The sequence below is a fragment of the Uranotaenia lowii genome, chromosome 2, assembly GCF_029784155.1.
Source record: "Uranotaenia lowii strain MFRU-FL chromosome 2, ASM2978415v1, whole genome shotgun sequence".
NCBI lineage: Eukaryota > Metazoa > Arthropoda > Insecta > Diptera > Culicidae > Uranotaenia > Uranotaenia lowii.
Window position 1 is genome coordinate 6,205,340 of NC_073692.1, and position 17,216 is coordinate 6,222,555.

Consider the following 17,216-nt stretch of genomic DNA (forward strand, 5'->3'; position numbering starts at 1 on the left):
TTGTAGCTCTTATTAAAATATTCTTTATCACATGTCCTCAATTGTTAAAAATGATCATACTTGACTATGCATACAAAATAAACTCATTCGAAAAGCAAAACACGAGAATTCAAATCAGACAACACTCGAATAGGGAAGCAACACTCTGTCCGCTTGGGGCCAGTGGGGCGCGGGAGTTCCTCGAACCATCAGATAAAGGGCATACTGCAGATAAAACGCAGGCTTCCGGGGCAGTTCATAGAAAAATTTGCGCATACGATACGAATAGCTGCTCTGGTAGGTACTCTTGATCTGGGCCAATTCTCCAGCCAAACGCACGTTCCACTCCTTCAGCAGCTGACAATCGGTTTCATACACTTCCAGTTTACTGCGAAAAGTGATGGTTTACGTATTGTAAATAAACTCCTATTTTTATCACACTTACCTATTAGCTTCGGTCAGTTCTTTCTGATAATTCTCCAATCGGCTGTCGAGCAACTTTGTGCTATTCGTCTGAACTGCAATGGTTTTCTCGAAGTCTTTTTCAAAATTTCGGAAATTTTCTTCAAGGGTATCGATCTGAAATAATAACGAAAAATTTTATTTAAGAACGAATTACTCAGATTATTTCGTTTCATTTGCTTTAGCGCCTCAAATTTCGGATTTTTTCTATTAATTTCTCTAACTTGTGTTCCATATTCTAAAATCCATAACCGGACTCCATTGAAAGGCAAATTTTGGTTAAATATTTCAATAATTATAAAATTTTATTCCAGGTTGATTTAAAAAAAAAAACCGGCTTCTAAATAAAATTCGACACACTCATTTTCACCATCTTTCAGTTCTTCTAATTTTCTATTCGTCTATAAATTTTCAAAGTCTGTAAGATGTTCACACTAAAAAGGACATCACTTTTCACCGATAACACCTGAATTTAAATTCTTAATTTTGAATCTGTATCTACATCCCAGATCAGAATGCTAAATTTGCGATAAAAAAATGTTTTAAACTCTTCAATTATGAATCTGTTGTTCAAATTTTGGGTTTCAATGTTATTCAAAGTTTGAAACATTTATTTTAATCCGACTTGTGAATCTGAATAAAAATTTGAATTTTGAATGATGATTATAAGTTTTAGATTCTGTTTTGCCATTTAAAAGCTTTATAACGTTTGAATCCTGCATAAGAATAAAGTTTAAGAACTTCGAATCCGAATATGGATAAAAAACTGTACCTGTAGCTTGAAAAGCGACATTTTCGGTGCAACCGGAATTGTCTACCAAGAAATTTACATGAAAGAGTGTCATCGAAAGCGTTTATGGAAAAAAAATGCCATGGAGTGGTATGCCGCCAACAACATTCAAGTTGTCCTCAAGTTGCCAAGAATAAGAACCCTCCCAACACACGAGAACTTGCATGTACATTCAGCGGGTGACGATACAAATTGAAAAAAAGTTTAACAAATATCTGTATTGGGGTTTAACTATAGCTATCGACGAATAACTCAAAATAAATTAACCCGCATGGTCATTCGTCCTCTAACGAGCCAGTCAAAAGCTGAATAAGATTCTATTTCTATGATCTAATTAAAAAAAAAATGGAATCGCCTGGTCTTTTCAGACGATATAAGCTCATAATCCCCATAATTTTTGTTTCTGAATTCGAATGTTTTGTTAAGTTTTGAAGTCCATTGACGCTCTGGGCAATTTCTACCGTAAGGCGAGTGGACCTTCCTGTTTGAAGAAACAATGTCAATTAAGATAAAACAGTATTCTCAAATTTACTCTACAAACATAGCATAGCATAGCATAGCATTGGGTGACTGCACACATTTTGATTTGGCTGATGCATGAGGTACAACTAACAATCAAGCGTAACACTTGATGCCAAATTTACTCTACGAACATATTTCGAAATTCTTACATTGCTTTATCTAGGGTTTAAAAAACTTGAAATAGTAAAATTTAACCACTGTCCAGATGACACTTTTCATCGCTCGATGAACTTTCGGGGTGGTCCGACCATTAGCAGCTCTGGTGGCGCTCAAAGGACTAATAGAACTCAATCATTCACCTTTCGGTCCGTTTTGTCGCTGGGTTGAACGCTAAAAGCGCCGGTTATCATTGCTGACTGCAAACAATTTCGATACTCCACAGACTCATAGTTGCCGTTCGAATTCGGAAACTTACTGCATTCACTGTACAAACAAATCACTGACTAGGGCTAAACTTGGTTGGTACAGTCAAAGATGCCAATGTGCCTACTAAATATGATAATTCTAGAGCTATGGGCCTAGAGACGAGATAAACTAGCTAGCGAGCTAAATAGGATTGATCTAGATTGTAACCTTTAGGTTATTTTGCCCCGTTAAATCCCCATAGAGCAAGCCATTTTGAAGTGTTCATTCCGATCACTCAAAGCGTTCAAGCAGTTCATCGACAATTTTCCGATAGAACTCAGCTTCACAGGAACAAAATTTGTAAAAGGTTTGATTAGACAGGTTCAGTAAGTTAAAAATATAAATATATTAGACACTCCAAATTAAAATGATATCAGGGAAAACATTCAGCAGATTCAAATTTAAAATTAAAAAACACACACAAAGCTCAAACTCAACGAAACGGGAATGACAGCAACTAAACGTCAGTGGAAAATGGAACGGATGTTGGATAAGGGGGGGTTGCCAACTCATTAACAAAAGACTGAAAGACTTCCTTTCCACCTGTGGCCAGCATTTAGCGCACTGTTAACTACTTTACAACTAAGTTACAAGACAGTTAAGGGAACATCCATAAATGACGTAGCATTTGAGGGGGAGGGGGGGAGTTTGACTTTGTGTGACGATGTGTGACGAGAGTTGGGGTAGGGGTTCAAGTAAAGCTACGTAGCTTTAATTAAATAATAAAAAAAATCAAAATTGAGCAAAAATATGCCTTATTCAATCCAGTCGGAACATGTAGCTTTTGACTCCTACTGCCCGACTGTTTTCAAGCGTATTAAGGAGCGTACATGCAAGAAATGCAATTTATATTTTGCTTCAAATGTTCTCCAAAAGGAGCATAGCAAAATTCACAAGGCCCCAGTCTCGGATAGAAAAATTCGTCCAAAGCGAATTGTAGGCAAAAGAGGACACGAAGTGCTGGTCATCACTCCGGAGGACGATAGAGAGTGAGTGGAGGCAGCTAACATCGCAGATGCAATTATTCCAGCCGAACAGATTAAAAAAAAAATTAAAATAAAAAAAAACAGTCGATGGAGGAAAGCTGCCCAACGATTTCATTGGAATCCCAAATGGAGATAATTTGGACCGACGCAACTGATTGAATACTTACTAATTATCCTGTTTGTTGAAAGGAAGCTTGATTTTTTTTGACTGATTGATATGCTTTTTTAAACTTTCATTTATAACTTCTTTCCCTTTTTTTGTTATTTTTTGTATTTTTCTTGCAAAATGCTGATAATAAAAGTAAAAAATAAAAAACGATTTTTAAAAATGGGGGGGGGGGGGGGTATTAAAGCTACGTTATTATCTAGGCGGGGTCTATGACTTTGTGACGAAATGCTACGAGGGGGGAGGGGGGTATAAAAACTCGTTAAAAAAGCTACGTCATTTATGGATGATCCCTAAGATCATTATTTTAAAAGTGGAAAGTTAGAGTGAAATTCGAAAGCATTTAAGTCAAGTGAGTATGGTGTAGCATCCATAAAAAGTACCCCTCCTATTTAGCTATAGTTACCATCCAGGACCCTTTAAGATTTTGCCTGAAGATTCTGGCTAAAGAGCCAGGCCATAGAATCCCGCCAAGTGGGTTCCACAGAGCTTCCGTTCGCACGAGGCAAACGGGCCAGTAAATCACCGCATTTCAATCCGCTACTCTGCCATTGCCATCCTGAGTCAGGAGGATTCCAGGCAACGAATCCTACCAAGGCGACTCAACCAACTCCGGTTACAGGTGGCAACTGAGCAGGTTAGCAGAAACACTGGTCAGAAGGTTCCGACCATCCCTTGTTCATCCGCTAGTTGGGTCCACCAAATTGCCGTCCCAAGAGGCAAAGAATCCAGCGAAAACAGTGGGCAACTACAGCGAAAAATCCCCAGCAGCCCAGAGCCTACAGTAATCGGTTGGGTTCCGTTGCTCTGTCGAGGAGCCTGCGGAGCGTAAGCACTGCGGGCACCATCCAGAGCACCAGCTGGAAATTGGCATCCACCACGAGGACGGCCAACCATAACCGCCAAACAGACTCATCTCGATCTGGTTCCAGAAGGTGTTGTTTGATCCCTTCAAACGGGTTCGCGAGAATTCAAGCAACATCCCCCGGTTCCCTTGATTCGAATGATCAGTCGATGACCGCGGTTGGAAGGGCAGCGACGAAATAGACCTGTTACGGCCGGCCGGTACCAGCAGCAGCAGCAAAGCAGAACACACCCTACACACCCACACTACACAGAGTAAGTTTATAATACATAACATTTTGCTTTTAAAGAACATTTGTGTTCTTCCTTGAATATCCGACCAGTGCCTTTGCAGCGAGAGCCGACCGTGAGCTCAAAAGTTTCTTTTACTCTAGCTGGCCCAGAAAAAGAGGCGTATGAAGCCCACCAAAGACGGTTGCCGTAGCTTGACCAACAACTAGGGGCTATTGGCGATCTCCCTAAGAGTGAGCAAAATAATAAGATCAGGAAGCCTAGACATAACATTGAATGTAGCAGGAAGCTACGTGTATCTCTTGTGTTGAAGAGCTCTGGATCAAGTGTGACAAGAGTGTGACAATAGCATTAAGCCATGTTTATCACTAGTGTAGGAAACACAGCGATGAGTGCAAAACTCAGCAGGGAGATAAGTAGAACTGGGCTTAAATAAGGAAAACTAGACTAGTTTGTGTTGCCAGTTCCGATTTAAGATAGTTAAGTTTATCGAATTCGCCAGAATTGGAACAGAAAAAAGATCATAACACGATTGGCATTAGAAAAGTGCCCAACTGAAGAATTGAATACAAATACGAAAATTAGTTGGGATCTGTGATGTGTATTACTTTTGGGTGTTTGAGTACAAGGTTCAACTCTACACAAGAATTTAATTCGGAATATATTCGAAAGAGATTTCAGAGAAGTTGAAATAATCGTGGAAAGAATAGAATTTATCAGATGAAATCCTATCAGTGGCTATCATATATTAAAGCTCAGGAAAGTGTTGGCTCCCAGTAAAAAAAATCTTAAAAAAAAGACTTTAATCATGATGGTGGACATGCAACTAAAAAAAGGCCGTTAGAGTGATCTTTAGAAAGTGCTTTGTGTAGTCTTGAAACTACTGGAACCCGGACCCCATTAAACCGCAGAAAATGTGCAGTCATCTGCTTTTCTCGTAAGCGCCAGCCTTAATTGCGGAATATTTCCTCGGAGACGAACCCATCGCATGTGTGAACCGCATTAACGATCTTGGCGTAATCCTAGATCAGCGCCTGGAATTCAAGGTACACTCCAACTACGTGATTGACAAAGCATCCAGAAGTCTCGGTTCATTCTGCGAAGGACTTCAAAGACGTGTATTGCCTGAAAAGCCTATACCCTTGAATATGCATCAGCTATCTGGTGCCTTACTACAAGAACGGTGTCGATGGGCTCGAGGCTATCCAGCGGCGATTTCTGCGATACGCCCCTAGCCACCTGAACTGGCAAGACCCTGCCAGGCTACGAAAATCGATGTAGCCTCATAGATATTCATACCCTGCAAGCCCGCAGCCATGCAACACGTGCCTCATTCGTCGCCGATCTCTTGACATAGCGGATCGACTGTCTCACGCTACTGGGAGCTATTCTGCTTAGTGTAATGGTCTCAGAAATCAGGATCTTCAATTGTATATTCCCATTCGAATGAACAATTACGGAGCCAACAGCGCGCTCATCGGTGCTATGAAATTGTTCAACCGTTTTTTGGAGCATTTTGACTTCGATGTTTCCAGGGATGTTTTACGAAGAAAAGTGATAAGGGCCTAAGGGAACCTAAGAGGGACTTGAGAGTTAAATTTTTAGTTTAATTTTTAAATTTTATGAAATCATTTGGATGAATATGTGATCCGTTAATCAGAAATAAATAGCAAATAAAAAATTAATGTTATGCTGATCAAAGTTACCCCGGCAAACAAACTAACCCCAGTTTACAGTATTCGATTTGCAGGTAGGCAAAATTGTATCTTAGAACGTATGGAATTCAATTCACAACAACTTTTCCAATTTTTGTGTCGATTCACCCCAGTTCACGGTAATTTAAAATCGTCTTATGATGTAAACTAACTAAATCTAGTTTTATTGGCTTCCATGTTTGATTCGTCGAGAAAGTCAATCAACGGCCGCATTCCATTGGTTTTTTTTTGCATTTTAATGAGATAGTACAAACTCCATCTAACATTGCGTGACTCATGCCAAAGGAATTCCGCCCAAACAGAAGTTAGTGTGGCACACATTTTACTGCTTCTACTACGCTATACCGTTTTTTGAGGAATTCCTTTCTCCTACATTGCAAGGATGGTGCTGGCCAATCGCAGACGCGAGGACGTCATACTATTTCGCAATTGGTCGTAGCAAAATGGCGCGCTTATGCTATGAGCATGCTTTTTACTCAACTGCCCAACTCTCACACATACTATCAGCTCATTCATGATTTTGCATTTTGATTGTATGTGCTACTCTGTACGTGCATATCCTTGCGAGCTTCCACGGCGTGTGAAAATTTGATCCTTTTTTTGCTCGATGCCGTCGTAGCTTTGCGATGTTCTTATTTGCAACAGCAGCAACCAGGAGATGTCTGGCCAATTCTTGGAAGCCGGTTGATGACTCAGGTCCAGCCAAACGAGAAGGATGTTTGTATCATACGATTCGATTAGATTCAATTATTATGATGATTCAGATGTCCTTTGGAAAAAAGGAGTAGTATATAGTAAATAAAGGGTTAAGTAGTCAAAGTCTTTATTGGAATATGTTCGTTAGGTTTTTTTGAACCGTTTTTGTTTTAAACCTTTTGTTCTTATGTTTATATCTGTTTTAGTGTTTTCAATTCGAGAAATGAGAAAATCTAGTAGGAAAGCTATGGTTTTAATTTGGATTTAAAGCTTGCCCGCTCCAGAGACCCCCAAGACTTGGGAAACCTAGAAACAAACTTTCTAAATTATAACTAGTTTAGGGTAAATGTACCCGACCTTGGCACCTAAGGCATGGTTTACCTTTTTTTCAACATTCCAACCTTCCTGTTGAGTGCACCATAGAACATCCTTTGAAGAATTTACTTGCTAACTTGCTTAGAGTTCAACAAAAATATGTTTTCTCTATGGAACTTTCATTAATGTGAGCAAAATGCATGCAAAGTACTCACTGCGGTGCTCCAATTACTTGGCCGCCGTACCAATTGTTTGCCGTTTTGATGATCCGATTCTTGGCCACTAGCAATGTGCAATAGATCTTTACCAACAATGCTCAATTGACAGTTAACAGAATCGTTGGCTATTCTGAATATAAGGCCACTGACAGAATGACGTCAGCTCAGCGTAAAGTTCTATGCGACGATGGAACACCGGGCTTCACTCATACAACAAAACTGCTTTTGAAAACATTGATGAAATTTGGTTGGAAGGGAAGTACAAAATAAGCTTTTATTTCAAAAAGTCGGAAGTCCAGAATTTCCGCAATTCTTTTTTAAATTTTTAAAACTTTAAACTTTTTATTCATTTAAACAAAGTGATGATTATAAACACCTCAGATTGTTTCAGAATATTTGTGTATGAACAAAAATCATTGGTTTATGAATGACAACCAAACCCCCCCTTTTTTATCCCTTTGATGAAGTCTAAACTTACATATTTTGTAAGCAAACTTTTTAAACCGAACGCTTTAAAAAATTTCTCCAATGTGTATACAGTTAATTACTTATAAAGGACTGATATAATCTGAATAAAGCCACTCAATCTAGGAAAAGTATTTCAGGTGGCATGGGCTTATCTAGACTAGCCCAGGTTTTCAACGCAGAGTTTAAAAAAAAGTTGGTGTGGTCCAGCTGCCAGAATATTGAGGTAAAATATCCGTATTCACCGTATTCCGTGATTCACATTCCTCGAAATTTTTTAAAGAGATGTAACTGTCCATCTTTTTTGCGAAGTTTTTTAAGAAATTTTCTTCAAAATAAAAATGAAACATAACTTGAACGGGAGTAATACTGAAAGGTTTGAGCCGTGTCATATCGAATTATTATAAAAAACGACTTGAACGTGGATGTTGTGAAAGTGGTATTGTAACATTGAATTGAAATATCTTATTTTGAACTTTTCTCATCGATAAGCTTTTTCCAAATATTGGAAAAATTGCTTAGATTTTCTCAGTTTTATTTTGGAGAATTTCCTGACTTCAATGCTAACTGGACAAATTCAGGAATGCTTAGCCTAACGACAGAATCATTTACGACATTTCTATGGATCTATGCATCATGATTTGTTGTCATTTATAAATCATTGTTTAAATTATTCCTTTTGAGTTTTTATTGATCATAAGTTGATAGTAAAATACTCTAGGAGACTTGCGATTGCGATACATAGGGATATTTGCACTACCAAATAACTATCTTCATATTGTGGAGTTTGGCTTCATAAAGTAAGAAATTGAAAAATTCCTTGAATGGTATTTTGAAATTTTGCCCTTTTGAATTTGTTAGCTGAGATTATGAGCTTCTAGCAAGAGCCATCTCGAATGCCCGGGGCGCTGCGCAGTGGTTTGGCACGCCAAATGGATGTTAGAATATAAACCTTGCTAAAAAAATTTTTGATTCGACTCACACCTAAAATTTTAAGGAATAATTTCAAAGAAAACGATATTTTCCTGAACTTAAAACTGTTGTTTCCAAGAAAAAAATTGGAACAAAAATCCAAAAAATTAAATCTGAGTATACATATGGTTCCCAAGCAATAGAAAACGATTCCAAAACTCAATTAATTATGTATTTTATATACTAAAGTCATAAATTGCCATCGATCTAACAGTTTTAAGATACGAAAAACATCTTAAGTCTTGTGAGTTGCTTAATTTCACTTAGTTTTTTTTTTTTTATTTCGAACCACTGTGTTCTGTAGGAGACCACGTGGTCTCTGTTCGGCAGACTGCAATGCAAATGCTTTTAGCACGCATACCAATGTACCTTCGATTCATGGTTCCCAAATAGCGATTTTTTGAATTTTCAATGCGTGGATATGACTTTTAGTTAGTCGAATCACTTATGTTCTCCAACTTATTTTGAAGCTTAAGTTGATAGAAACGGTCCTATCATACAACCCAATTAGTATGGAAACATTTGTGCGTAGTTTTAAATGAATTTTTAGGGAAAACATCAGCCCAAAAATACCTCTTTAATGAACATGTATTTTTTCCTGCTTCCAACACTGGTGGTGTATTTCGATTGAACTTGCATGCCAAGAAAAGGAACAAAATTAGTTTTAAATTTTTATTCAAAACCTAAATAAATATTCGTTCTTTTGTCTTTCTAGTATTTTTCGATTTTTATCCGAGATTAACTGTAGGTATGCGTATTTATTGCAAATTTTTGTAATGAATATCCGCGTTTGAAATCGCATTTGAATTTAACATTTGCACTTGAAAGGTGATTTCATCTGATTATCGTACGGTGATTTCCAACATAATTGCCTCGGATGCAGATCGAAAAAAATTAACTACTTTGATAAAGTACAAACAATCAAAAAATTCGGTATGCACAGATTTGAAACAAATTATTGTCTTCGCAATGAAAATATATTCAAAATTTTTTAGCTCAATTTGGGCCTGAAAAACCTGAAAAGACATGTTGGCATGCCAAGAAAAGGACCATGCCAATATAGGGCTCACTTACCCTATGTGAAATTTCTGAGAAACAATTTCTCTCGAAAAACAGGTTGGGAAAATCCCATTTTCATTCTGAATCGATTTCATTCATGCATCCCACAATTGCCAATTTGATTCAGCTTCCGTTGGTTCATCAGAACTTTGTACCGTAGTAGTTAGATTGCAGTTGCAAATTCCGTGTAAGCTGTCAAATATTTTATCTTCACGTCATTCTGCAACGATCATTTGTTCATTCATGCTTTGTGAGATGGGAAAAGCATTTTCTCGCCCGATTCAATAATCATCATCATGCCTCGACAATCAAACCTTCCCCCTCCTTCTGCACTGCATCGTATCACATCGACTTGACTCACTGACTGGCACATGCATAAATTATCCTTCTGCAACCCCAACATGCACATCCGGTTTTCAACCACCAACGAGGGGAGTGAGAAGGAAAACTTTTCCCATCGAGCCCACCGAGCGTACTCGGTCAAGTTCAATGTCAGTTGGAAAGGGGCCGGAGCTGAAATGGAACAAGCAAAACGGTCGGAAATTGCTAGGAAAAATCGATATCTCCCGCTCTGGGCCACATTGCAAGGGAAACATTATCTGCTTTCCTGGAGCAACGGAAAATGGGTTTGGTCGGTTAAATTCCACGAACTTTGCATTTTACCCCAAAAAGTGCATCCGATGAGGGGAGCACAATTGAATTTGCTGTTTTTTCGGCTTCCTGGAATCCATTTGGCAATATGAATTGTAACAGTGTTTGGATCAACGACAGTTCTAGGAATTTTCTCCATCATCCTGTGTTGGTGGAACGATTTGGGAAAACAAAAAGCTAGTTTGATTACTAGGTATATTGCTTGTAACATGCTTTTGGATAACCGAAAAGCACCGACCACGAATCAAAACATAAAGAGGGGCAAACAAAAATTTACCTCTGGAAAACCCAGATTTTCGATTGTTCTGTACGGTAATGAAAAACTTTTTCCTCTTCTTAGCTAGTTTCTTAATTTCCTATGTAGAAAACTATTCATCTCGGAATTTATCAGCTTGGTAAAACCGCTAGTTTCCAGCAAAACAGAATTCGAATTCACTCCTCTTGAACATCATTACTCGTAAGCTTCAGCCAAATATGAGGTTTATTAGCTATTCGAAATTGTGATTTAACGACGCCCCCGCGAAAAGCTAGACGGGTTAGTCAAGAGTCACGCAACGCTATCAATCATAAGAAAAAACTACTCGTTGAGCTTATACGATAGCCTTTGAAAGGAAGAATGTTAAGATCCTCAATGTTATTAGGCTGCATGGTAGATCAATATTTCGAAAACTAAATGAGTGTTACGATTTTCGTATTTTTTTTCAAGCAGCTCATAGTTTCCAGATATCGAATAACCGGATATGACTTGCGCTCTCAACATTATTTAGTTATTATTTCGCTCATTTTTTCACCTTTTTTCATTATTTTTCCCTTCATGTACTCATCATTGCGCACTATTGAGAATTTTTACAAGAAAAAATAAAGAATCATGAAATGAAGGGTTAATTGTCCACCTTCAATCATGTTTTTAATCATAGGTAGGTAACATTTTTAGAAATTTTTTTGGGTAGTATTTCTAAGGTAGTTTTAAGAAAAAATAATAAAATTATGAAAATACTGAGGAATATATAGCAAATTAAAAGTCTTTATACGTGGATATCTGTGCCTTAAAATTTGGGGACAATCAAGAAAAACGATAAATAAAAAAAACACTTAAAACTGTAAAAATACCGATATCGCAGGCACTGAAGCTGCTCCAGGAGATTTACAAGGCATCAAGGTTGCCGAAAACACTGAAAAATATGTAATTCACAGAATTTTGAGCAAATTTTCAACCCAGAATCTGTGTCACAGAACACAGAATTTTGAAAAAATCACAGATTTTACAGATTTTTTTAATTTTGAATGGATTTCTAAAATTATAATTTTTTTTGTCTATATAAAATTGAGATCTTTTGCTTTGAAATGAAAAAGTTTGATAATATTAGTCATTTTAATTGATTTTGCCCAACTTAAATGTAAAAAAGACCCAATGTATCACGGATTTTCAATGAAATTAAAGGAAATAGCATCACAGAAAACCATCACAGAATTTTTGAGTAAAATCACAGAATGTCAGATTTTTTTTTCAAAAACACAGAATTTTTTTCGGCAACCTTGCAAGGCATGCTTTAAGGAAAACTTAGATTTCGAGTACACATCACTCATTGATGAGTTTTCTACAGTGTGGGAGAATCTTAAACTGCCAAACTCTTCCAAATTCCACATTCTGCGATTCCATGTAAAGGATTTTTGCGAATACACCGGAAAATCGCTGGGTGTATTCGGAGAGCAAGCCTCGGAGAGTGTTCATCATGATTTTTCAGAAACATGGAAACGATATCAAACCCCCGATACATCGAAGTTGTACTATGATCATCTCTTAAATGCTGTAGTGGACTATAACACTGCCGTAATATGCCGAAGTGACGTATATGCCATTTCCAGATCTCGTCATTAAGAGTGTCTTTCTCCCTTCCCCCACTTTCCACTTCTCCACGACTAATCTTGAAATGTGATACTGTATACAGATCACATTTTATGAGGGGTCCCGGAGAAGTGAAAAGTGGGGGAAGGGAGAAAGACACTCTTAATGACGAGATCTGGGAATGGCATATACGTCACTTCGGCATATCACGGCAGAACAGTGGTCATCTGTGTTGATTTTTAATTTCAAATAAAAAATATAGTTTATTTTTATGGTTGAATCCAAGAAGGTAATCAAAAATGTCTATTTTAAAGCCAATATTACGCTATTAACTTTATTCGACTAAGTACATTTTAAACACGAAAAAAATGGTTGAAGACCCAAAAACGATTCAAACTACGTCTGGAAAGATATTCGCTTTTTAGTGAAGAGGAATTGAAAAAAAAACTTAAGAAACATGGAAATATTTCAATCAGTCTAATAAAGTTTTAGAAAATTGCCAGTAACTTTTCAGGATCAACTCAAATCGTTTTCCAGTCTTCCACAAAGTTGTCGGGCATGAAATTTTCTATAAAGTCATTGAACTGGGTGATTGTCATAAAATTTGTGTAGTCAGCAAAATCCATGGTCATAGAACATTAGGTCGAAAAACCTCATTGGAAATCTAATGCAAATTGACTTAAAATTTAAAATCGCTCTAATTTCAAAAAAGCCCGATGAAACATTTCCGAATTTTCAGGATAGATGCCTGAATACTATATCTTTCGAATGTCGAGTGCCGTTTTGGTGGTCATTTTTTTCTTTTTAATAACGTATTTTGGCACACCGTGTGATGATTTATCTTGTTTCCTTTATTTTGTTTAAGGAGCATAACTTATTATGCAAAATATGCTAAATTTCGTAATATTCGGCGGTGAGAAAAATATGTAAAATATTATCTATAAAGTTTGAATTGAGCTCTTGGGGGTAAATGTATCTAATATTCGATTTCCAACGGATATTTCACGGATATTCCATACACATGTCGGAGTCTGTCTCAAAATCTTTAAAGATGAAAGGTTACAAACCATTTTCAATCTTGTTGAAGCTTACAAATTTTAAGCTTTTTTTTGGTTTGTTTATCATTCTGCAACAATTGTATGACACCAAAATAGCAGCGATTAAGTGAACTGAAATTTTTAAGAAAAAATCGTTACGTAACAATGAGCATACCTCCCCCCCCCTCCCCTATGTCACAATTCGTCACGCTCGAGCTTACTCCCTCCCCCCTAGGAGCGTTACGTAATTTATGGATGCCCCCTTATGAACATTCTCCCTTCGAGAATTAAATTGGGTGACTGCGTTTTTGAAATGCTCTGCAACAAAACGTGGGCTGCTAGATCGGTTTAAGTGTGAGAAAGCATGTTTCTCTTAGGCGTTTGACAAGCAGAAAAAGAAAAAGATGAGAAAAAGTGAGCATAAATCAAGAGAATCGAAGAAGCCTGCCTATTACAACGAAAAAGAGTTTATCAGAAAACCAGTTCAAACAGCATTCTCATCCAGTAAGCCTCTAGATTTGGTAAAATGCTTAATTTAAGAATACGACAACGTCTTGAAGAAAGTCTATCATTGGCCTAAAAACTTTACTTTAAATATCCTAAAACAATTTTCAATTTTACCAAAACGTGAGTGATGAAGACCTATTACCTATTTAAAAAAAAAACCTTCAACTTAAATATTTTAGAGCTGCTTCGATAGCTGATCAGTCAAATTCAGCTCTTAAATTCTTGGAACCTGCGAAATATGTGAATTTTGTTGACTTAGTACGAAGTTTTTTTAAATTTATATTCATTCAACTTCCCAAAAATGAATACAATGAGCCTTACTTGTATTCCAGACTTTTGTATGAAAAGAAATATCAGTTCACATGAGCTTCGTTGGTTTTCCAAGATCATTCGAATTCACATTTCTTGAAACGCTTGCGACTTTCCAAAAAAAAACCGGGTTTACTACAATTCATTACGTTGCTCAATATCTATTGATTTTTTGTTTTAATTCATTATTATTTATTTTTGATAATTTGAGTAGAAGCTTAATTTTTCCTCAAAAAAAAGTTATGGTTAAAATTATTTAAAAATATAAAATTCGTATGTAATAAAAAGCATGTCAAATGCCAGGTTTTGTTTGATAGCGTTTTAAATAATTTCATATAACGTAATTGCCAATCTTTGCAATTTTTTTCTACGGTTTATAAGGTTTTAAAAAAGAAAATATTGTGCAAGAACCAAGAAATATTGAGCATCCAAAGTTATATTGTTTGGGATCATTAGTACATTGCTGGTGATCTTTGAATAGAAAATTTGGATTTTCCATACAAATTCCCATACCAAATTTGAACTCGTTGCGATAAATCATGACTCAATGAAACGCTTTCTAAATTTACAGAAATTTTTTGCTGAAAAAGCAATCGATAAGCAGTTATGATAGGTGACAAAATTTATTTATTTGAATATTTGTTCATTCAGATAACTTAAAAGAACTAGTTTCCTTTGACGTGACTGATATTTGTATTTTTATTATAGTGTTTTCGTTTATTGGCAGTGGCAACCTAGTTACCCACGAGTTTTGCCCTAACTGCTGTTATTGTGTTCGTTTATTAATTCAGAAGTCCACTAGTTTTGCATGACATTTGAACCTCAAGCAGACGGTTGCACCCCGTAAAATTTGTCAGTGTTGGGGGTAAACATAAGGGTGAGTATAGCAACCATATATTTTCATCGTCCCGGGTAACGATTCTGTTTGTTTATTCAGAAAAAGTTTTGCCCCGAGCTAGTGGAGAAAAACGAAAACGGCATTATTAGTTTTTGGTTGATGAAAAAGCATAACATCCTATTTAATAAAAATCTACAATCTACAATGAAATCTTTGTTTATTGCATCATATCCTGGGTGAAATGATCAGCTCAAAAGTCAGGCAAAAAGAAGAACAGTATTGCATCGAATAACTTTTTTTGAGATGCTGGTTTCAATGTTTTGAGTTAGAAATTTCACAAATTGGAGCACCGTATTGAAATGTTAAGTGCTTAGTAGATTAGTTTTTTAAAGTCAGAGTTTGAAATTACGTTGAGTTCTTTAACACTATTTTTCCGCTTCTACAATCGTGCATCGTAAAAATAACGATTTAATATATCTCCTAGTATCAAGTGACATCGAAATGACTCAACACCTTCCGCCGACCAGGCTGTCTCCTGTAATAATTTACCAATAAGTCGCCAGTAAATTCGCCGCCAACGTTTAAACACAGTAAAATGGCAGACGGACTCTTCACGCGACGATCCTAAAAATAACCCACCCTCCACAACTCCCACGACAAAAATGTAAAATGCCCTACCTGTTTCAAAAGCTCCTGCTTTTCCTTCTCCAGTTGAGTGCAGCGCTCCTCCCGGAGCTCCAACTTGTACTCGAAGCTGTGCCAGTTCAGTATGGCTGCCGCCAGTTCCTTTTCCGTGTGCTCCAACTGGGCCTGCAGTTTGTCCCTTTCGATGGAACACACCTCCAGATCGGAAACCGTCTTCAGGTGGGCCGTTTTCTCGGCCAGCAAATTGGCTTTGAGTGTTTCCAACTTCAACTTCAGAGCCCTGAGCTCGGAATTGCTCGATTCATGCTTGTTAAGCTCGTACCGGTACAACGATTGGATTGTTTCTAGCTGGTTTTTGTACTTCAGAGTCTGCGGTAGAAAGTTGAGTTATAGGAAAACTTCTATAAATATAAATTTTTCAACTCAAACTTACGTTACTATCCTTGACACTCAACTGGGCATTCAAACGACCGATTTCCCGTTTCTTTTCGCGCCAACATTTAATTAGCATCTTGAAGCCAGTTTCGTAGACCAGTTTGCTGGTATGATTCGAATCAATTCCTGTTACGGTACCACCTCCAATGCCGACTTTCGTAAGAACATTGGTCGAGCAGGAATGCTGCTTCCGTTCATTGTCCACGTTTGCTTCCGGGTCGTTCTGTTGGGCAGATTTCTTAGATGGTGAACCTATTTCGAACATCGTTAGAGATTTTTCAATCGGAAATTTTCGTATCGGAGAACTGGCAGGACTCGACTTCTCAACCGATAGTTTCCCGTTGGTGAAAGTAGAAAACTTTTCTTTCTTCCCGGTGCTACTAACGGTAAATTTACTCCGAGGCCTGTTGCTTGAAACTTTTGATGGAGCTCTGTTGCCAAGAATTTTCGATTCAAAATTTTGATTTTTCCTTTAAAAAAATCCTACGAAAACTTACAAATTTGTAGCTGATCGGACCGCTTTCAGCAATCCAGGTCGCGATTGTGAGGGCCTAACGTCGGAATTCGATCTTCCAAGTCCTCCGGTACCCGGACGCGTCGTCAAAGGTGGCAAATTGTCAGTTTTGGAACGGTTGATTCGAGGTTTCGAGTGCTTCTCCATTTTGCTTTTCGCTTATTTAACTTGTAGAAAAGATAAATTAACCATGGATTACTGTGATTTTTTAACGGTAGATACTCGTAGCGAAATTTCTATTAGAACGTGAGAGTATGAAAAATAAGCAGGCAAGCTTGTAGAAAAAACGCCCGGAAGGTAGGCAAAAAATTTTCATTAGAGCCAGCAAGTGACTTGAAAGATCTATTTTTGATAGAATGGTTCAAAAGAAAATATTTCATTCTTGGGATAAAAAATGAAAAAAAAAGATTACGTTAAAAATGACTTCCTACACTCGAATTTCTGAACTAATTATTTGTACCAGGTATGGTCTCAAATAATTTTTTTTAGAAATTGGCATAATTTGGTCATAATAAAATTTAGATCGTTTGTGTTGTAATCGGGTTCTTTTGTGACGTGAATTCACGCTAGAAATAATCATTTTAAACTT

The 17,216-nt window shown here is 37.2% G+C and overlaps 1 protein-coding gene across 1 annotated transcript; it reads right to left on the bottom strand.

Annotated features, from left to right (window-relative positions):
• Nucleotides 1-4: 4 nt before the first annotated feature.
• Nucleotides 5-16,803, bottom strand: LOC129745514 (uncharacterized). The gene is made up of 5 exons (XM_055738626.1): nt 16,611-16,803; nt 16,112-16,544; nt 15,712-16,047; nt 425-558; nt 5-367 (listed from the first exon to the last, which is right to left on the bottom strand). Exons 1-5 carry the CDS (start codon nt 16,772-16,774, stop codon nt 115-117), a joined length of 1,320 nt encoding a protein of 439 aa, XP_055594601.1. The 5' UTR covers nt 16,775-16,803; the 3' UTR covers nt 5-114.
• Nucleotides 16,804-17,216: the final 413 nt, after the last annotated feature.

Excerpts from the sequence above, each read along its gene's own strand:
- LOC129745514 (XM_055738626.1), bottom strand. The coding sequence starts at position 16,774 with ATGGAGAAGCACTCGAAACCTCGAATCAACCGTTCCAAAACTGACAAT. Across the intron at positions 16,545-16,610 it reads GTCCGATCAGCTACAAATTT|AGCTCCATCAAAAGTTTCAA; the intron begins GTAAGTTTTCGT and ends TCTTGGCAACAG. Across the intron at positions 16,048-16,111 it reads TGAGTGTCAAGGATAGTAAC|ACTCTGAAGTACAAAAACCA; the intron begins GTAAGTTTGAGT and ends TTTCTACCGCAG.